The following is a 22,133-nucleotide window of genomic DNA, read 5'->3' as shown; positions in this document are numbered from 1 at the left end:
ACTAGCTGCGTTCAGCTCACTTCTCTCTTCCTGGGGGTCAGCCTGTCTTCAGCAAGCATGTGTTCTCAATCACTCCGAGCTTTGCCGTGGAACTTTTAAGGCTCCTCAATGCTGACACTGTTGACCCTTCAGGCTGGGAGGAGGGGCTGCCCTGTGCTTTGTAGAGAGTTTAACATCCTTGGTCTGTATTCAGTAGCTCTCAGTAGCAACCCCCAGGTATGAAAACCAAGCACATTTTCCTGGCCATTGCCAAATGTCCTCTGGGGATATCATTCACACCGAGGCCTGGAATCTGGAATAAGTCTCCCCCTCCGGATGAAGTGAATCCTCTTCCTTTTGCAATGAAGTAGTTAACATCTAATTCTGGTTAGTGTAATGGGTTGATTGAGAACCCCCCCCCTCATCCTAATGCCTGCAAACTGGGAATGGGATGTTACTTTAAAAGGGTCTTTGAAGACAGTTAGGGACTGTGAGATGGCTACATTTTAGATTATCCCAGGAGCCCCAAGCCTAATGACAAGACCTTCTAAGAGAAGAAGAGACAGAGAAGGAAGGCTAGAGTGACACAGCCACAGCTGAGGGACACCTGGAGTCATAAAAAGTGGGAAGAGGCAAGCAAGGATCCCCCTACCCCCCGCAGCTCTCTGAACATCTACACGTGGAGCTCTGTTCTTGTAAGCCCCACTTGGTAGTCATTTGTCTGAACCCTAGGAAACTAACGAAGGTAGCAAGCCCACCTGTGTTCTCATCCTTAGCCATTACTCATTATTAATAATGTTGGTGATATTCTGAATTCCATCTATTTCTCACATATTCAGCACCCAGGCAGGGAAGAGTGGTCAAATTTACTGGGCCCCCCACATGACCTCTCAGAGTGGGGGTGAAAATGAAAAAGATAGCATAAATGAAACTTCTCAGCCTCATTTCTAGAGCTTAGCATTACTTTCTTCAGAATGGTGACAGGTACAGTGCCCTCTGCCTGTTTCAGAAGTTTATGGAAGACTACATGTCTACTTTTTGACTTCCCAAAGGCTTGCCATCCCATATTTAGAAAAAGACAAACAGCTCTCAGGCACACAGAGTTCAGCCTTTCTTCCCTTAAAGCCACCAGGAAGAGACCGAACACACTTTCCATGATTCACACGTGGGGAGCTAGACACAGCTTTCCCAAGGATGGTGTGTGATTGTTCTTTAACTTGTGCCTGGGGGCCAGGAATGGGCCAGCTGCCCTCCCACTCCCTGGACCTGCTACCTGAAATCTATTTCAGCTATAGGACTCTGCAGAGAGAACAGACTGCTAAAGATTCTTCCCACTAATGCAGACATGATATGCAAGACACAAAGTACCAATTTTCCCCAATCATTGTTCCGTATGCACAAAGAGGAAAGATCCTGGGACTCCAGCCAAGGACGGTGAGCCACCCCTCCCGCCATGGGGCTGTTAGCACTCACTGTTATCTGTGTTGCTTTACTTACATGATCAGTAGCTCTGACTCATATCGCATTAATTTATTCTTCTCCAGGACTAGCTTAAACCATTCCTGCAAGAGCTCGGCTTCGCCCTGTGTCCCTGAATCTGCTTAAGAAATCAATGGCAAATGGGTTAGATTGGCGTTTCTCTCCCCAAGATCAAAGTGCTTCTGAGCCACTAGCGGGGCATGTTTGTGGCCAGCGGGGCTCTGCGGGAAGCAGTTCCTGGCACCCTGTGGATGCCTGAAGGCATCATAAATGAAACCCACCTGTGTCTCCTCTGGGGGAGGTCTTCTTGGGCATTGGAGGACATGACTACTTCAACTCCAAGGTCACATGCCCGTGATAACATCCTACTGCAAAGAATTGGTCTCCTGCCTACCTGTCTGTCCTCCATAAAACTGATTATATTTCTGTATCCCAGCCTCTGCTGGAGAAGTCCTGGCAGCTGGTGACTATCTTTCTCATCACCTCACCTCAATCTAATGCATACCGAGTGCGCTCATGGTATGTCATCCCTTCACTGACAAGGGACACCACATTGGGTCATATGATGATTGACTGGCATTTTCGATTTTGTCTTTTCCCAGTGAAAACCCAAATGATGAAAAAGTGCCATTAGGATCGAGTCTCTTGGCACATGACTACTTCAACTCCAAGGTCACATGCCCATGATTACATCCTACTGCAAAGAATTGGTCTCCTGCCTACCTGTCTGTCCTAATCTTTATCTTAATCTAATTCAAGATTTATGTGCATCTTGTTAGTTTGGTTTATACAATAAACTGGAATATGTTACATACCACAAGAAATCTGGAAAGTAAGGTACAGCATTTACTAAACACTATGGTCAGATAATCTTTTTCCTTAGAAGGAATCAAATCATACTGTAGTAAGAAAAAGCCTCTGGAAATACAAAGGAAGCGAGGAGACCTTTTACTCTTTTTCATATGATTCAGGGTCACTGAAGTCTTTTTTTTTTTAACTTTTACAAAAACTTTGTTGAGATACATGCATATAAGGTGTTTTGATCAAATCTATGCCCACTCCCTCCCTTCCAACCCCTCCCATATCTCTTCATCACTTTTTTCTCTTTCTTTTTTTCCCTTCTTTCATTTATTTATTTTTATGGGGCTTTTGGCTACTCTAACATCACCCACCCAAAGAGGTAACCCTAAAATCTTTTAAGGATTAGATACAAGCTCCCAAATACTTTTGACATTTTTGGCCTTGGAGCAGAGTATATTGCTAACAGGCCCAAGGACATTTTTACTTTTATCCCAGAAACTGGCTACATTTCTTTGGGGTCTTTTTACCCTAACTGCCTAGCCAATTCCTACCTCCTATTCTTATCATGCCATCCTCTGAAGGGGTTACCCAAATTGCCAATAGGGAATAGGGGCGCAGACCGTTCCATGCTGAACAGGGATGCAGGGTGAGGCAATTGGAGTACCCGCTGAAGTCTTTTTAACAGCCCTGGTCACTGGGACTTATATTCACTCACAAAGGAATTCTGTTTTTTCTATAATACTGATGATGGAGTTGTGCCTCATGTTTGACTTATGTAATTAATCCTTTTCTTAACCTAATTCAAAACATCACATGCATCTCATTAAATACCATCTTGTTAAACTGAGTGTGCCCAGCGCTTGGGAGGTTAAGGCAAGAAGCTCACCGCGAGTTCAAAGCCAGCATGGGCTACAAAGTAAGTTCCAGGTCAGCCTGGACTACACAGTAAGGCCCTGTCCTTAAAAACTAACAACTGGGGTTGGGGAGATGGCTCAGTGGTTAAGAGCACTGGCTGTTCTCACAGAGGACCTGGTGGTTCAGGTCTCAGCACCCACATGGCAGCTAACAATCTATAACATCAGTTCCAAGGGATCTGATACCCTCTTCTGACCTCCTTGGGCATTGTACAACATGGGTGCACTTACATATTTGCAAGCAAAACACTCAAACACATAAAATAAAAATAAATCAAAATTAAAAAAAAAAAACTAGCAACTAACCAATTAACTGCCTGTCATCTTGTTTATTTTGCTTTATTATAGGGAAATCTTTTGACTATTTTATCTAACTGAAACATTTCTGTTTTCTTTTTACTTTAGTGTATGTGGGTACATCTCTGTGTGAGTCTATGCACATGAGTGTAGGTGCCCATGGAAACCAGAAGAGGATGTCAGATCCCCTGGATCTGGAGTTACAGGCAGCTATGAACCACTCAATGTGGATCCTAGGAATGAATTTGTGTCTTCTCTCAGAGCAATACTTGCTCTTAACCACTGAGCCATCTCTCCATCCCCCTGCACATGTCTTTAGACTAGGATTTCTGCAGAATTAAAAAAATGGATATCCTATATCTTCATGTGACATTGACAACCTTAATGGAACCAGGAGCAGATAATTCTGAGCCATCTTCAGGACCTTTCCTAGCCTTGGCTGGGCTGATCTGAACATACCAATACTGGTATCAGGCAGTCCACAGACTGTCGCTTGTCCATGATGCTGCCACAGGAAACTGAGAAGAAAATAATGTCCAAAAATCGAGCTGCATAACATCTACCATATTCACCTGCATGACCAAACTTGAAACTCTACCCAGAACAAGAAGTAACATGTTCTTCACAACTTTTCCGTAAGCACCAATGGTACCTAGGAACCTCTACATTTCCTCCCAAAGGTTTGCTATTTCTTTAGCACTGTTTTCTAGAAGTTTGACAAGGGATCACACACCATGTTTCTTTACCATCTGAAAAGTGAGAAAACCTCTAATCTTTGAGCCTTGGAATTCTCTATGAGTTTCTGAGCACTGAAGTCACAATTGCAAGTTACGTCAATGGCAGGGACTTATTTTATTTTGTATGACCGAGTCTGGTGAAACAATATCACCTTCAAGACCCTCTCTGTGTACCATCTTTCACCTAAGCTCGAGTCTAAATTCCCAGTCCTCCCATTTTATCATCTATCCAGATTCCATTTCATCTTCTAGATATTTGTTTAATGTTTCTAGATTGAGGACTGGTTTCTATGTTAGAGAAAACAGAAACGCTGAGAGTTGAAAATTCTGTCTTTCCTCTTTTTGTAACATTGTACCATCTGCTACGAGTCCTGGGCTTTTCCTTTCCTTGCTCCCAGTCCAAAAGAAACAACTTTAAAGATAATTTTTTTTTAGAGATAATTTTTTTGCTGTTGTTTTTTTTTTTCAAATTCAACCTCTTTGCTGCATCCTACCTACAGAATCTAGCTAGTTTTTTAACTGGATGATGTGCCCCCACCTCTGTCATGTATCCTTCTAAAACTTTAGCCCATGGCACAGACTTCCATTGACACGTGCTGAACAAACACAAAATGAATTGAATTGCTTAATTTCCTTCTATCAGTGGAATAATTGAGTAATTTTATTGACTTCAGTTTGGTTTTTAAAATATTTTTATTTATTTTTATTTTATGTGTATGAGTGTTTTGCCTACATGTATGTAAGTGCACCAGGTGCATGCATGCAATACCCAAAGAGCCCAGAAGAGGGTATTGGATCCCCTAGAACCCGAGTAACGGATGGTTGTTAACCTCCATGTGGGTTCTGGGAATCGAACCCAGGTCCTCTGTAAGAACAGCAGTGTTCTTAATCTCTGAGCCATCTCTCTAGCCCCTTCAGTTCTTTTTTTTATAGCCTTCCGTTTTTTTTTAACAAACAAAGTCACTTTGGGGGGGCTCTTTGGACATAGATTCTTATATAAGTTTCCAGGTATAGTTTGGATGTAAAATGTCCCTCATAGGCTTATATAGTTGCACACTTGGTCCCTTCCTGTCTTGAGAGGTTGTAGAACCTTCGGAGTGGTGCCTAGATGGAGAAAGTGGGTCACTTGGGGCTTGGCTTGAAGTTTATAGCCCAGCTTATTTCTGTTCTCCTCCGTGTGATCCTGGAGATGTGAACGACTATGGAGTTGCCCAGTGCCATCTCCACTGCAATGGACTGTGTTCCCCCAAACTAGGAGCCAAAATAAATCCTTCCTTCCTTAAGTTGCTTCTTGTAAGGTATTTGGTCATGGCAACGAGAGGTGTGTGGTTTGTGCTATGTCCCCCATAGGCTCACATGTTTGAACACTTGGTCTTCACTGTTGGTGCTGTTTAAGAAGGTTGTGGAACTTTAGGAGGTGGAGCCTCACTGAAGAAAGTGGGCCACAGGGTGGTGTCCCAAGGCTCTATAGCCTGGCTCCACTTCCTGTTCCCTCTTTGCTTCCTTAGTACATGTGCAACGTGACCAACTGGCTTCCTGCTCCCACTCCCATGCCTTCCCCACCTTGATAGACTGTATCCCTTTGGAATTTTAAGTCAAAATAAACCTTCTCCCTTAAGTTATTTGTGTCATGATATGTATCACAGCAACAGAAATGTAACTAAGACACCAGGGAACTTGCCTTCTCAAAGTTTTGAGTACAGGGAACCTTGGTCAACATTCTAACAGCACACTGGGTTATCTCCCCACCATTTCCACTAACTATCACATTCTGCCCTTGTGGGTCCTGTGAAGTCTAGAAAGCATCACCTCCCTCTGTAGATGTGGGAGAGTGGACAAATCGTGGGCTTTCAGATCAGTCAAGCCTGTAACATTCTGCAAGTTAACCTCATGCTTGTCCGTCCCGTCTCCCCCATGTTTGGAAATGAGGATGCTGACAGTCCTGCCTCTTACAGTGCATAGGGATGTTAATGAGATAATGCATGGGAAATGCTCGGCACAGTGCTTGGCATATAGTAAACCTCCAGTCACTGTCCTTTGTGATGTACTCCTCTCTCATTTCATCCCATGTCTAGCTGTATAGTTTCATGAGGATTATGAACCTTTAAAACCCAGCTAGGTGGTGACCCCTGACTTGATGATACGTGGCTATCCTTGGTCTTGTAAGTCTTGTAACAACTTGAGGTTAACAAAAGTGTTACTAATTCTGCTCCTCTCATGAAAATGCCCATGGCAGGGAGGATCAGTGGCAGCTCTTGGGAAGATGTGAGTGTGTGGTGCCATGCAGCTTCTTTGCTTTCTCATATCTCCCATTGGCTGCTGCTGTTACACTCAAAGCTCTTCTGGGCAGGACCAGGCTTCAGTGAGAGAGGTGAGGCCAGAGGGCAAGTGGCCTTGGGCCAGGAAAAAGACAGTCCAGTTATCCATAACCCTTCCTCTCACTCTCTGCTTGGGTCCACCATCAGCCAGCTCCTGAATCCTTATCTCACACCTCTTCTAGACACAACAGAAGAATCCCATTTGCCATGGTAAACTAATAATCAACACTCAATGGCGGGTGGCACCCCAGCACTTGGGAGGTGTAGGCATGAGGATTAGGAGTTCAAGGCCAGCTTGGGCTACTGTCTTGAGACTGTCTCAAAAATATCAACCAAATAACCAAACAGTAAAAAAAAAAAAAAAAGAAAAAGAAAAAAAATCCAAAACTTAACACAAAACAACTTTTTTTTTTTATTAATAAAATCTTTATACTGACCCAGTTTTGCTGGAGTGCTCTCAAAAATGCAAAGCAAATTTTGTCACTCCTCACTGAAATTCAACGACTCTCCACAATCAAGTTCAAGCCACCACGCCAGGCACACCTTAGTCCCTGCTCATCTTGGGGTGACCAGCATATAATGTTCAGTAGCTTTTTTTTTTTTTCCTGACTGGAAAATAACAGAACAAATGAACAATCTGCTCTTTAAAGTCCTGCTTTTCTGTAAACATTTTCCTTTGTAGGTGTTTCTGAATACTTCTCTGGTTGTGTCTTGGTGTTTGGCTTTTCCAAGTCAAGTCTTGTTTTGCTCTCTGGCTCAGAACTCATTCTTTAGACGTGTTTGGAATCTGTGCAGAGTACTAAATGGTGTTTGCTGCAATTTTGTTAATGCACCTGATACCTTCATGATGCTTGCAGGCATTGGAGTTACGCGATGGGCACCCTTAGGGGCTGTGTGGAGCATCTTCTCCAGACTGGCTGAGGAAGGGCTGTGTTTTGTTCTCTGAGTTTTGATTTTTTGGGGGCAGTAGGGATTGAATGACAATTCATGCTCCCATTGACATCCAGGACAAATATGTCATGTGATCAGGGCTGGAGAGATGACTCAGCAATTAAGAGCTGCTCTTACAGAAGACCCAGGTTCAATTCCCAGCACCCACACAGCATCTAACAACTGTAACTTCAGTTATGGGGGACCCGACACACTCTTCTGACCTCTATGGGCATTGCGCAACATGGGTGTACTTACATAGATACAGGCATAACATTCATAGACATAAAAATAAAAAAATAATAAATTTTTTGATAGTTTAAACAGTCCAAATTTGCATTTCCCTAATTACTGAGATCAGCATCTTTTGCACATGTTTATTGGCCATTTATGCTTTACCTTTGTGAAATGTATATATCATTTGTCTATTTTTTATATTGGGTTACTTGGATGTTATTGACTTGAAAGAGTTTGAGGTGTTCTAGAATGTTCATTCTTTTTGGTTATATTTCTTGCAAACACATTTCCTAGATTAGTGGTTTTACTAGTTTTTTTAAGCTTAATTTTATTATGTATTTATGTGTATGTGTGTGTGTGTACGTATATGCACGTGTGTGAGTACCCACAAAGGCCAGAAGAGTATGTTGAATCACCTGGAGTTGGAGTTACAGGCAGTTGTGAGTTGCCCAACATGGGTTCTGGGAACCAAACTCTGGTCATCTGCAATAGCAGCAAGCTCTCTTAACCACTGAGCCATCTTTGCTGAACCTGGGGCTGGGCTGGCAGCCAACAAGTCTTAGCCATCCTCCAATCTCCATGCCCTCAGCATTGGGGTTACAGGCCAAGCCTGGCTCTTTACATGGGTGCAGGGATCCAAACTCAGGTCCTCCTGCTGATGCAGCAAGCACTTTTACTCGCTGAACCAGTCTCCCCCAGTTTGATATGATATCTAGCCGTTGTGATTTTAATTTATTCATACAGTCGTTTGGGTTTTCTCAGTGGATGGTTTCATGGTCTGGAAACAACACAAATTCATTCCTTCTTTTCCAATTGCTGTATCCTCATCCCACACCCCATCTTGCTGAATCTGCTGGGATTGTGCCGCATAGAAAATGCAATGGTAGGAAGCCTTACTTTATTATTGATTGTTAGAAAGAATTTTTCTATTCAACAGTGCTATTTGTTGTAGGATTTTGGGAATGAGGGGAGATTTTTGTACCCAAAATAAGTGTAAATTTTAAAATCTTTTAATTAATTTATTTTTATTTTATGTGTATAAGTGTTATGCCTGCATATATGTAAGTGTACCCGTGTTTTGCAGTGCCCAGGGAGGTCAGAAGAGGGTGTCAAATCAAAACTGGAGTTACAGACAGTTGTTAGCTGCCATATGGGTCCTGGGATTTGAACCCAGGTCTTTTACAAGAGCAGTTAGGGTTCTTAACCACTGAGCTATCCCTCCAACCCCTATGAGTGTCAATTTTTAAAAAAAATTATTGCATTTATTTATTTATCGTGTGTGTGCACATGTGTATGCTACACTGTACCTACAAAGGTCAGAGGACAACTTGTGGGAGTTGTTTCTCTCCTACCATGTAGATCTTGGAGATCAAACTCAAATCATCAGGCTTAGCAGCAAGTTTCTTAAGCCTCTGAGTCATGGGTGTTTAATTTTGTCAAGTGATTTTCCCCCTTTCTATTAAAAATATAATGTTTTTCTCATTTTTAATATGGTTATTATGAAACCACACTTGATTGTCAGGTTTTAAAAATCAAGGAGGGGCCTAGAGAGATGGCTCAGTGGTTGAGAGCACTGGTTGCTTTTGCAGAGGACCTGGGTTTGATTCCAGCACCCACATGGTGGCTGACGGTTGTCCATAACTCCAATTCCAGGGGAATCCAATGCCTTCTTCTGACTCTGTGGGCATTGCGCGACACTGGTGTACTTACATACATGCAGATAATACACTCATATACATTACATAAAAAATATTTTTTAAATAAAATAAAAATCAATGGGATTTCTGTTCATTAAATTCTTTTATCCTTTTGAACATCTGCTATATCTTTGCTTGTTTCTCTTGTTCAATTCTTTTTCATTTATTCCTGTTTTGTTTTAAACCATCAACTTAAGAGGGCTGCCACTAATCTTAACACTTGGCTGACAAGGGGGCTGGTAACTAACCTTTCGACATTGTGACATGATACTATCCATCTACAAAGTTCACACCAGAGAACTGCACAAGTGAGTTAAAGTTCTCACAACATTTAACGAAAGTTTATGATTTTGTGTTGGGCTGTGTTCATAGCTAACCACCCATAGGCCACAGGTTGGGTGTGCCTGTATCTATGGAGCAGCCAGTGAGGCTGGAAACAGGTAGACATCTAACAGATGGTTGGTGGTATTTGTGAATGAGGCCGTCTTCTGTGGCTTGTGAGCACACCTGCATATCTTTGCAAATGTGCAGACCACAAGGCCTAGAGCCTGAGCCACTCCTGTGTCTTGACAAGTAGAGAATTCTGAGAGCAGTTCAGGACATCCCAGTGTGATTGTTGTACAACCCACCATTTACTGCATCTCACCCTGGAGCCTGGGGACAGGCCTCTCCAGCCACCATGCTGATGCTCCTGCTGTTTGCTGTGCAGTGAGTCACAAGCTCCCTCCTAAGATGCATTGATCTTCACTGATGGTTTCTATAGATTTGTGGGAAACCAGTCCAAACTGTTTGGACTTCAGTTACTTTGGATTTGAGTTACTCCTGGCTAGCCTCTATGAGGGTAGAATTCTTTTCTGACAATATCTTGTTTTATTATGGGATTCAACTGACCTGTGGTTCCACTTATGGTCTTGCAAAGACGCCTCATCCTTTCCCCTGCTCTGATGACCCACAGAGAAGTCAGCCACATGGGATGGCTGGTAAAGGGGGTTGGGGTGTGAAACACCAGCCCACTTCATTGGAGAACAGGGAGTTATGGGAGACTATCTAAAGGACACCCACTCCTTCCAAATCTATCCCCAATAATGTACACTGTCGAAGAGTCATGCCTCCAAGCTACGGTGTTTCACCTTCTTTGTTCAGCTGAGTTTACTGAGTTGCTGTTGTATTGGGAGTAACGATAAGAATTTACCTTGGGGGCTGGAGAGATGGCTTGATAAGAATGCTTGCTGCTCCTAGAAAGGACCAGAGTTCAGTTCCCAGGACCTACTGGCAGCTCACAACTGCCTGTAATTATAGCTCTAGGGTATCTCTTGCCCTCTTCCTGTCTCCATGAGCACCTGCACACATGTGGCATATATATACATAGACACACACATGTATGATTAAAAATAAGTCCTTAACTAGGCCAGCTGGAGCTACAGGGAGACCCTGTCTCAAAAAGAAAAAAAATCCTTAAAAAGAAATCTACATTTAGGGTCAGTGAGGTGGCTCAGTGGGTGAAGGCACCTGCCACCAAGGCTGCCAACCTGAGTTTGAACCAACTCTTGCAAGTCATCCTCTGACCTTCACACATGTGCCGCAACATGCACACACATACACACATATGCACAACTTACAAATAAATGTAATAAAATTTTAAAATAAATCTACATTGAAATTATCTTCCTCCAGCTTTTCCTCCTCCTCCTCTTCCTCCTCCTTTTTGAGACAAGGTCTCACCATGTAGTCCAGGCTGGCCTTAAACTGGCTATCCTCCTGCCTCAGCCTTCTGAGTGCTAGGATTACAGGCATGGACCATCAAGCCTGGCTTCCTTCGAGATTCTTATATGGACTTAACATGTGAAACCTATTATTATACATATGTATGGAAAGCAGCTTAAATCTTGCCTAGGAAAAGTCGTGATAAGTGAATGTGAAGAATGAATAGATAAATATGATCTGAGAGATGATTGGCTACCCGGCTGGGCTTCATAATGATGGGGACTTAAAGGGAAAGAATGAAAATTCATGCTTTTGAAGGTCTATGATGTGCCAGGCCCTTTTAACAAATGCTATACTAAAATGAAATCATTTACTCTGTGTGTGTGTGTGTGTGTGTGTGTGTGTAGGCCAGAGGTAGATATTAGGTATCTTCCTCAGTCACTCTCTACCTTAGTTTTTGAATCCGGGCAGGGGTGGGGGGGCCCTCACTGATTTGGCTGCTCTGTCTGGTCAGTGAGTTGTAGATATTCCCCTGTCTCCTCCTCCCAAGTACTTCACCCACTGAGCCACTGCCCCGACCCATCATTTCCTCTTTTATTCCTACCGTCCTTGGAGGAGGCCATTTTACAGATGGGGAATCGCAGAGTAGTAACTGCAGAGTACTGTGGGAGTCAAGTTTCATTCCGGGCCACCTGACTCATGCCTGAGCTCTGTCTAGAACTCTTCACCGCCACACGAGCCAGGAAATTATCATTCCTTGGGTTCCTCAGCAGCAGTCAAGATGAAAACCGCAGAGCAACCGCCAAACTACTTCCCTCTTCCTGGCCAGACTGTCCAGCAATCACTCATCGTGTGTGCTGCTGCTGCCCCCTGCTGGCAGCCTCCCTCGTCCCGCCTTGTCTTTGGAAACGCCAATCTTTGGTCAGGGAGGGAAGCCAAATGCTGATGGCCAGTGAAGAGAGCAAAGCTATGGGGAGGGAGAATGCTTGTCTACATCCCTGGGGATGAAGCTTGAAGATGCTCTCAGTTTGCACCTGATTTCAACCTGTCTTCAGACATGGAAAGGAAGTTCAGACTCTGCCATCCTGACCACCTGAGTCTGCATGGTGGTGGCTTGCTAAATCTGGGCAAACCATAATTCCAGTGTACAACTCTGCTCACAGTGACAACCACAAACCAGTAGGTAGCAGACAGTGTCTCAACTGAATCCAACTAGCAGTAAAGCTAGGCCTGGTTACTCAAGGAAGGTGGAGGGACCCAGGGTTCACTACATATCTCCGTCTATCAGTGACTTGTGCTGCTGGGACCACAGGGGTTCTTCGCTGCCTCTGCCAAAGACATCCACCACACACAGAGACATCCTGAGAAACAGGATTTGTCATCTGGGGTGGATGGTTAGCTTTCTGCTTCTTTGTTTCCCTTTCCTGGACAAATTGAGCTGGAGGGCGGGAGGGGGGGTGTACCACGGGGTGGTGGGGCGGGGATCACGGGGTGGTGGTGGGGGCTTATTTCTGACTATTGGGAAAAAAATAAAAAAAAAAAAAGCAAGAATTGTCAGGACAATGAAGATCTCATCAAAGCCTCATCTTACTCCTCAGCGGTCAGGGCCCGCACCCCTGCATCCCTGCACCCCCCTGCACGGTCTTCTAATTGAATGCCAGGCTAATGAATAACTCCCAGGAACAAAAGCCCCTTTCAGGCTTCCCGTCATTATGAGAGGGGCCTCGCCTAACTGTCGCAGCCTACCTCTGTTTGCAGGCCTGCCTCTAAATTTGGTTATTCACAACCTCGATAGCTCAATATTATTGCCTAACTTGATCATTGTCTAATTATCGTAATAATACCTATTAAATAATTCCCATTAAATCACTCAATTGGGAACAGCGGAGGCCAGCTTAAATACAAGTTAACCCAATAAACACTGGTCATTTGCTTGAGCGGCAGGGCGGTCTCTTAAAGGCACCACATAGAATACTGAGCCACAAAGGACTACTACCATAGCACAGGTTGTTATCATGAGTTAGCATGTATTAATTTTGATGGCCCGGCTTGCAAAGCTCTCATCTGGCTTCCTTTGAGGCTGGTCACTTGGGTGACTTGACTCTTTTTGGCTCTGCCCCTGTTGATTTCCATCCGCCACCCCTACAAGGACATTCAAGGAGAAAAAGACGTATAGACTTAACACGGGAATTAATTTACTGTGGATAGAAAGGGAAGGAATGAAATACATCTTTTGGCTGGCCTAGTGCACCTTTGACAACACCACCAGCTGGCCACATTTCTTAAAGTATGGCTCAAAAGAACTTCATTTTTTCCCATTTTTGGAGATTGAGGGTGATTTCCAGAACTTGCTTTAAATATTTGGTGTCTATTGTTTAATTTCCAGGCAGTAAAGATTACAGAGATAATTACAGCTTTACAAGTATTTTGTGTGAGCGTTGACAAATACTTTGTAGACTAATACTTAGGTAGTGTTCATTGACTGCCTACGTGTGAGAGACTCCAGTAGGTGCCACCAACGCCTGAATTCTCAAGATAACCTGGTATAGTAGAGATTAGCTATAGAGAGGTTGAGGGATATTCCTAGGACCGTCCAGCTCTAATAGGTAATATGATTTTAGTTGCTTGTGATGCTAAGGCCTAAACCCAGGGCCTCATCATGCATGCTAGGCAAGCTAACTCTGAGCCCCATCCCTAGACCTTCACTGCCCATTCGGCATGAAGTAGAATAAATTTAAACAGAGGTTACTTTGTGTGTATGTGAGTATGGGTGGGTGCACGTGTGTGTATGCATGCAAGCGTGGGTGTGCACGTGCATATGGAGGCCAGAGGCCAACTTTGGGTGTCATTCCTGAACTGCCATCCACCTTGATTTTTGAGCCTAGAGATTACCAATTGGGCTAGGATGGCTGATCCCTGAACCCCAGGGATCTGTCTGTCTCTCCCTCCCTAGCTCTGGGATTAATGCACACCAGCATGCCTGGCTTTTTACATGAGTTCTGGGGATCAAATTCAGGTTTTTGTGCTTGTGCCATAAGCACTTTACCACTGGGCTATCTCCCCAGCCCAACATAGGCTCTTTGGTGCCTGTACGTTTACTTTCCCCACTGTGCCCTACATCAGCATGTATCTGTAATGGCACATTAAAAAACACCCTCAATTTGCTGATGTAGTCTTCTCATTTCCAAAGTTCTCACTCCAATCAGGAAATTCCTAAAGACAAGTAAGTATTAGAGCCTCCTTGATTGGGAATATTATTATACCAAACACCAAACACCAAACAAGGGCAGTTCACAGCACCAAAAGCCACACAACCAGGTGGAGCGCGAGCCCATGCATGCCTCTCTTGGTTCAAGCGGCAAGGAGCAGTCAGCATTTTTTAAAGGAAGCCTCCTTCTGTTGAGCAAATATGGGCTCTCTGTATATGGAAATTCATGGTAGGATTTAGCAAGAAAAGAAACACATGCTGTTTGATCACCTGCTGCATGCCAGCCCCGGGCTATGGCTTGTCTGTAAGTGGTCTGTGTGTGCACGTGCATGTGGAGACCAGAGGTCAAGGTCAAGTGTCTTCCTCAATCACTTTCCACCTTATTATTACTATTTTTTGTTTGCTTGCTTGTTTTTTTTAGATAGAGTCTCCGTGTAGCCCTAGCTGGCCTGGAACTCCCTACGTAGACCAGGCTGGCCTCAAACTTACAGAGATCTGCCTGCCTCTGCTTCCCGAGTGCTGGGATTAAAGGTATGTGCTATAATGCCTGGCACCACCTTATTTTATTTTTTGAGACAGTGTCTCTCACTGAACCTGGAGCTTACTATTTTGGTCAGACTGGCTGGTAAGCATGTCTCAGCCTCTCCAGTGCTGGGATTTCATGCTGCCACAAACCAGCTTTTTTTCATGAGTGCTAGGGAGTTGAACTCAGGTCCTCATGTTTGTGCAGAAAGTGCTTTACCACCTGGGTCATCTTCCCAGTCCCAGAAACTAGGATTCTGACCAACATTGTTTGATAAACCAAATATTCCTATTGGATGCTTCCTAACCTCTGAGTTGTAAAGATTGTTCATGCAAAGAGGATCCCAAGTCACAAAGCCCCAGGCTGATGGACACCCAGAAGAATTTCAGATGAACCAGCAGCTTGACATTTAAAGTATGAGGCAGTGTAGACTTAGCACCACATGCCCGTGTTGACCTGCCCCCTGTGGGTGACAGGTCCTCTTTCTCTTCCATCCCTCCATTCAAAGCCAGCACTATTTTCAGACCCCAAATCCAGTTGAACACCCACTGCTGTCAATGCACAAGTCGTACCTGCCTCTCCCCTCAGCGCCTTCTCCAGCCTCACGCCCTGGATTTCTGATGCCCTCTGATGCTCCTCCACCTCCTCTAGCTGCCTCTGGATGGCCTGCAAGATCAAGACCGCCTGTCACAAGGGGATCTGCATGTGTGGATGCACACAAGGGAGCTGAGCCTGCCACTAGCTCTCCAGGGAAAGATGTCACTGCCCTGGGTCACCTGGCAGAGACCTCTGAGCCCCCAGGAATGGACCTTGGTGCTTTCCTATTTTAGATGAACCACAGTGAGCAATCAGCCTGCACATAAATGACAAAACCTTTCCTCTGTGGAAAGAATGTAAGAACCAGAGGGACAAAACACCTGCTGCTAGTTAATGCAGTCTAGACATGATAAAGAAGCTATACGAATGAATCTCCACAGTATGCTAGTCTGACAAGATCTGCATAATGACAAAAGTTGACATGCCAATGTGGATGGGGGTAATGTCACGGGGGTCACGCCTTAAGATGAAGAGCTACAGGCAATCAATGGATACTGAGGTAGGGAGAATCAGTTTTCTCCAGGGAATAGCTCCTCGAGAGATTCTAACCCTAAAGGGCAGCCCTAAACACAGACACACATAAGCACCATTAAATGGACTCAATGCATTAGATTTATGTATATTTATAAAAGTATGTATGGTGCTGGAGAGATGGCTCAGCGGTTAAGAATACTGATTGTTCTTGCAGTAGACCCAGGTTCAAATCCCAACACCCACATGGCAGCTAACAACTATCCATAACTCCAGTCCCAGGGGATCCGACAGCCTCTTCTGACCTCCACGGGCATTGCACGACATGGGTACACTTACCTCCATGCAGGCAATACATGCATACACATGAAATAAAAATAATAAATAAAATTTTAAAAATTTTAAATTATTGTATCTATAATAATAATGAAGAAGAGGATAAGAAATTGAGAAGGAAGGGGGGATCATGGGAGGAGGTGTGGGGAACTGGGAGGGGTGGAAATAATGCCAAGATAATATTCATGTATGGACTTCTCAAAGATTAAAATTAAAATTAAAAACAATAAAAATGAAAAAATAAATAAAACCATTTTTAAAGTTAAAAAAAATTTCCTCTGACAAGACCCATCACACTAGAGTCCTCTAGGTGAGGGGATCCTGGGCTGACTAGGGGGTTCTCATGGGTCCTGGGCCCCTGTGAGCCCACAGCCAAGGACTATGATCAAAGGCTCAGTGACCAGGGCTAAGGCTACTCCTAAGCAGAGGCTGGGGGTAGGCTTATATTCTATTCTGCGGGAAGAAGTAGCTGATACCTCCTGGACAGGGAGGCCTGGGCCGCTCCTGGGGCTGCTGTTCCTTTTTGGATCATGCTGCCTTCTATCCTAGATACAAGTGGCCCCTGTCCTTTCTGTGTACCAGCAGCTGAAGCCCAGGGTACTAACACTGTAGAGGTGTCTGTGGCTCTGTTACTTTCTAGTTATGAAGACAGAACACAAGATACTGAACCCATTAGGGAACAGCTCATTCTTAGACCCACCCAAGCCCTTATTAATGGAATCATGTTTGTGTTTGTACATCTATTTTCTCTGCTAGCTACTCTTCTCCTGGATCTCGTAGGAAGGCAAATGGAGGAATGTCATTTACTTTTAAGGTGTGTTCATCTCCATCAACTTCCTTTGCTTTCAAACACGGGGCTGTATGTGTGTGAAGGGTTGTCTTAGTTAATGGATGAGGGATGATCCAGCCCACTGTGGGTGGCACATTCCCTAGGCAGGGGATCCTGGACTGTATGAGTGGAGAAATCAAGCTTAGTGCAAGTAAGCAAGAGGCTAAGCATGCATTCATTCATCTTTGCTCCTGAAGATGTGCGCTCTACATTTCTGCCACTTTGACTTCTGATGGTCTGTAACCTGGAATTGTGGCAACAATAAACCCTTTCTCCCCTAAGTTTTTTTTTTTTTTTTTGGTCAGGGTATTTTATCACAGCAATGGAAATGAAACTAGGGCAGAGTACCAAAAGACACAGTCCTAGGTAGAGCAGATCTTGCACATAGCTAAGCAGGTACATTAAAGAAACCATGAAGGCTGGAGAGATGGTTCAGTGGCTAAGAGCCCTGGATGCTCTTGCAGAGGACCCAGGTTTGAATCCCAGCACCCACAAGTCTGTTACTCCAGTTACATGGACTCCTGTGCCCTCTTCTGGCCTCTTTGAGCATTGCATGCATGGGTTCACTTTTACACATGCAAGCAACACCCATACACATAAAATAATAACAAATAAAATATTTTAAAGAAACCATGAGCTATCTGGGCAGGAAGTATACCTGTGCACCCCTCTACCTTGTTCCTAACTCTCATCCTTCTAAACCTCTCCTGGGATCATAGGAACAGTGGCCCAGGCACCTCTAATACCATGAAGAGACCCAACCAGGGGTAGGGCCCAAGCAGCCACCGAGCTCTCCCTGTCCCAGCTACAAGTATTTAAGTATAAAACATAAAGTAGATGGGAATTTTACTTATAACTGTAATCTCATGCCCGTTTCCTTTCTGTCACTTTAAAAGATGACGGTGTATTCATAAATCCATCTCTTCTTATTATAAAATTGTTAAAGATGAGAAACAGCTAAATGACTTTATTACTGATCACAGGGCAGTTACAGTTATGAGGCTGCATGAGCTAAATTGTGTTGCGTCTGAACTCATGGGCTGAAGCTTTAATTTCTCATGTGATTATACTTAGAGACAGGGTTTTTTTAGGCTATAACTGGGGTTCCCTGAGGTTGTAAAGAAGAGGAAGAGACACCAAACTCCCCCACCCCCATGCTCATATATAAAAAGACCTTGTGGGGCTCCAGTGGGATGGTATTGTCTCTAAGCCAGAAGCCAAGAAGAGTGGTCTTGGCAGACTTCAAGTTGATAACACACTGATCTCGCTGTTGTTTAAACCACCCAGTCTGTGGTCTTTGGCTGTAGAAGTCCAAGCAGGCAAACACAGTGCTGATTCTTAGACACTAAAGTGAAATTTTCATCAATTAAAAAGGACTGCTATGGGCTGGCAGGTTAGGACTCTGAAGACCAGAATCTTCTCTTATGATCCCCCTCCTGCCTACAGTGAGAAACTGCTGACTCTGCCAATCCGGATCATAGAGACTTGGTTTGTTCTTAGAAGGGAGACTTCACGGGCTTCAAAGAAAGCTGGTTTAGAAGCTGGGGACAGACAGAGGTGAGTATATGGGAGTCATCTCTGTCCAACATGAGGTGGCTCCTGGAAAGTCTCTGGGAGTAAAGGAAATTGGATTAAATGGCTTCATTTTTGGCAGAAATGCCTTTCAGGATGCTATAGTTTGGAGCTGGAATGTTCTCCAAAGGCCCATGTCCCTCCCTCCCTCCCTCCTCTCTCTCTCTCTCTCTCTCCCTTTCTTTCTTTTCTTTCTTCTTTCTTTCTTTCTCTCTCTCTCTCTCTCTCTCTCTCTCTTTCTTTCTTTCTTTCTTTCTTTCTCTTTCCTCCAGAAAGGGTCTTACTACATAACCCTGGAACTCACTATGTAGACCAAGTTGGCCTCAAACTCTCAAACTTATATTCACCTGCTTCTGCTGGGATTAAAGGTGTGTACTACCATACCAGGCCAAAGGCCCACTACTAAAATGTTGGTTCCCAGCCTTTGGAGGCAATGGAACTTGTAGGAGGTGGGTGGGTCTTAGGAGAAGAGTTAGGTCGTTAGGACTGTGTCTTGAAGAGGATATGAAGATCCCATCCCCTCCTTCACTCTCTTTGCTTCCCAGGGAGTCATGAGGTGAACAGCTTGTTCCGCCCCACATTCCCTGCCATGTGTCTCCCCATAGGCCCAAGCAACAGAGCCAACTGATCATGGATTAATAGCTCTGACCCTATAAGCCAAAACAAACCTTTCCTCTTTTAAAATTGATTATCTCTGGCATTTTGTTACATCAATGGGAAGCTGACTAGCACACAAGATCACATGGTCAGATAAAGGAGACAGTGGAAAGCAACAGAAGGTCCTATGGATTAATACATGTAATCATTTTAAGTCCTTAGATACTCAAGATTGACTGTCTTTCAAGATGAGTCTTTGGGAAAGGGAGAACATCTAGAATTTCTGCTTCATTTTGTCCATCTGTGACAGAGATGGACAGATCAGCTTGGACCGAAATGCTTCGAGTAAATCATCAGGGCAAGAAACACTAAGTCTTTGTGCTTTCAACGCATCTTGAAATGGAGACAGCCCCTGACAGCTATCAGTTTGGCAGAGACATAGTGAGGGAGTTGGCAGATGACTTATGTTCTAACCGAGCACAAAACCAAGGTCACTGTTATGAAGGATTCAGGGCTCAGAACGAAGGCCAAGGCCATGTGCCAGTCTCACTTTACAGGACACAAGACTGTAGATGGAAAGGTGACGGATTGTGAGACAGCTAAGTCTGCACTCTAGAATCCCACTGGGGATTGAGCCAGGACCTTTAGAATGGCAACAATCCTGGTTTCTCAGGGAAGGAAGACTGGCCCTTCCCAAGTACTTGATTGACTCCCAGAGGACTTTGCTTCCCATCCAGAGTCCCAGGGTCCCAGGCCCTCATGTTGCTGACCTGAGCCTTGTGGAGTCTTTTCAACTCTTCCTGCTTAACCAGCTGCTTTTCCCGTTTCCTCCTTCCTCTGAGCATCTTCTTCTCCTTTAAGAACCAACGGAGAAGAAAGAAATAAGACCAAGAAACTTTACAAAAATCATAGCCTTCTGCCCTCTTCATGCAGTGGCTCCCAGTCACTGCTCAGTTTCTAGAAGAACAGCATCCAAGAGAACATTCTACAATGATAAAAATGACCTCTACCTGTGCTACCTGAAAGGTGGATGCCAACAGTCTCAGGTGGTGACACAGTACTAGATATGAGCGGTGAATAGGAAATTGAACTTAAAATTTCAGTTTTCAGTTTTTAATTATGTGTATGTGTATGAGTGTGTGTGTGGGGGGGTATGTGCACATGAATATAGGTGCCTGTGGAGGCCAAAAGAGGGAGTGGCATTAGATCTCCTGGAGCTAGGGTACAGGCGGCTGTGAGCCACTAGACGTGGGTGCTGAGAACTGAACTTGGATCCTCTGTATGAGCAGTCCATGCTTTCAACCACTGAGCCATCTCTCTAGCCTCCCAATTTTATTTAGCTTTAATTAATCATATGTAGATATAAATCATAAATTTATGTAAACCATAAATTTGTCATATGTAAATTCAATAGTAACGTGGCTAGTAGATGCTGAAATGGGAAGCTGGTGGCTGTGTGTGTGTGTGTGTGTGTGTGTGCATGTGTGTGTGCGCGCGCACACATGAGCATGCATGTGTGGGACAGAAGCAACTTTATCCAGTACTGACTGGGTTCAGTTGAGGAAACTAATAATTTAAAAATTCTGCTTTGCATGACCACTATCATACTTCCTAGGGATGATAGACCTGGGGGAGACAGACAGACAGACAGACAGACAGACAGACAGACATACTCTCACTTTCCATGAAAACCAGTTAACTTTAAATACTGCTCACATTGGAAGGACAACATCTAATTCAACCTCTGAATAGGGGAATGTATCTAAATGATTCAAATGTATTTCTTGGCTTGAGGTAGATGTAAGATCACTGCCTGTCTCTACCTTTCCTGCTTATACAACACAGCATTACCATCACTGGGTTTGGTGTGTGGGCCTGGGCTTGTTAAAATAGAATCGAAAAAGCAAAGAATGTTCAAAATCGATACATGTGTAAGAGATGCTTGCATCTTCATGATGTCACTTTTTCTGAACACAGTGGTCCTGTGGCTGGTTCTACCTACTGGAAAGTTGAGGAAGCTTTGCTGATCAGAGAGGCAGAGTAATGGTTGAGTCCTGGACAGCCCAGCCAGGAAGGCTAGCATCACACCCCAGCTGAGCTGTGTAAGCCTTGGTATCCCCTCAACTTCCCCAGCAGACTTCATGTCCACCTCACAGGGACACAGTGAGGATTAGATAAGGTAACACCACCACACTTTAACATAAATCTTGAAATAAAAATGGAATACTTGGCAAATTGCATGATTTGTTATTAACATGTTTATATGATATTGTATCATATTAGCAACTGGCATGATTACTAACATCTATCATTTTGTGTGTAGGATACATACATACATACATACACACATGCATACACATCCTGTCTGTAGAAATGGTTCCTCTAGCTGGCCTGTGGGTTTGTCCTCCCTAAAATCCACAGTAACGTGCTGCACATTAGAATGAAGATCAGAGCATGCTAGATATTCCATACCAGCAGAAACCAGTGCGGGTGTAAGAACTGTGGTGACTACTCTCGTACCTGGTTGAGCTGACTGTTCATCAAATGCTTGTAAATCCCTAAGTGAGAGCTAGCATAGACACAAACGCTTATATGTTCATAAGTGGGGAACAGAAACAAAGACCTATTATCAGATCACTCGAGGTCTAAAACGGAAGTCGAGGAATGGAACGCTCTTAGGCTTCGGGACTTCCTGGATCCTTCTTGCTTGGGCCCCATCCCTTGGATAATGGTAAAGAAGCCATCCAAAGCATTCAGCTTTGAGGCCTTCAGTGAAAACCCCTATCTCAGAAAAGGAATTCATCTAGAATTCTCCTTAGGACTGAGAATTCTAACGGCTCTTTGAATTCCAGTCATCCCTAGTGCATCATCCGTTTTCTGGAGATGACTTTCCAGGAAGGCTGTCCT

At 44.1% G+C, this 22,133-nt stretch overlaps 1 protein-coding gene across 5 annotated transcripts in view; it reads right to left on the bottom strand.

Annotated features, from left to right (window-relative positions):
* Micalcl (MICAL C-terminal like) overlaps positions 1-22,133 on the bottom strand; it is a 64,616-nt gene that overhangs the window by 8,268 nt on the left and 34,215 nt on the right. For 2 of the 5 annotated variants that reach the window (XM_029556314.1, XM_029556315.1), the window contains 3 exons: positions 19,997-20,080; positions 15,397-15,490; positions 1,477-1,576 (listed from right to left, as the gene is read on the bottom strand). In XM_029556314.1, coding sequence (XP_029412174.1) covers positions 1,477-1,576; positions 15,397-15,490; positions 19,997-20,080 — 278 coding nt within the window. Of the gene's footprint in view, positions 1-1,476; positions 1,577-15,396; positions 15,491-18,551; positions 18,668-19,996; positions 20,081-22,133 lie in introns of those variants that run through there. The other 3 variants (XR_003847104.1, XM_029556317.1, XM_029556316.1) reach the window with 2 other exon arrangements.

This window comes from Nannospalax galili, unplaced genomic scaffold (assembly GCF_000622305.1).
Source record: "Nannospalax galili isolate Female #2095 unplaced genomic scaffold, S.galili_v1.0 scaffold44, whole genome shotgun sequence".
NCBI classification, from domain to species: domain Eukaryota; kingdom Metazoa; phylum Chordata; class Mammalia; order Rodentia; family Spalacidae; genus Nannospalax; species Nannospalax galili.
Note: the sequence above shows the minus strand (reverse complement) of the source record. Positions and strands in the feature narration are given on the sequence as shown.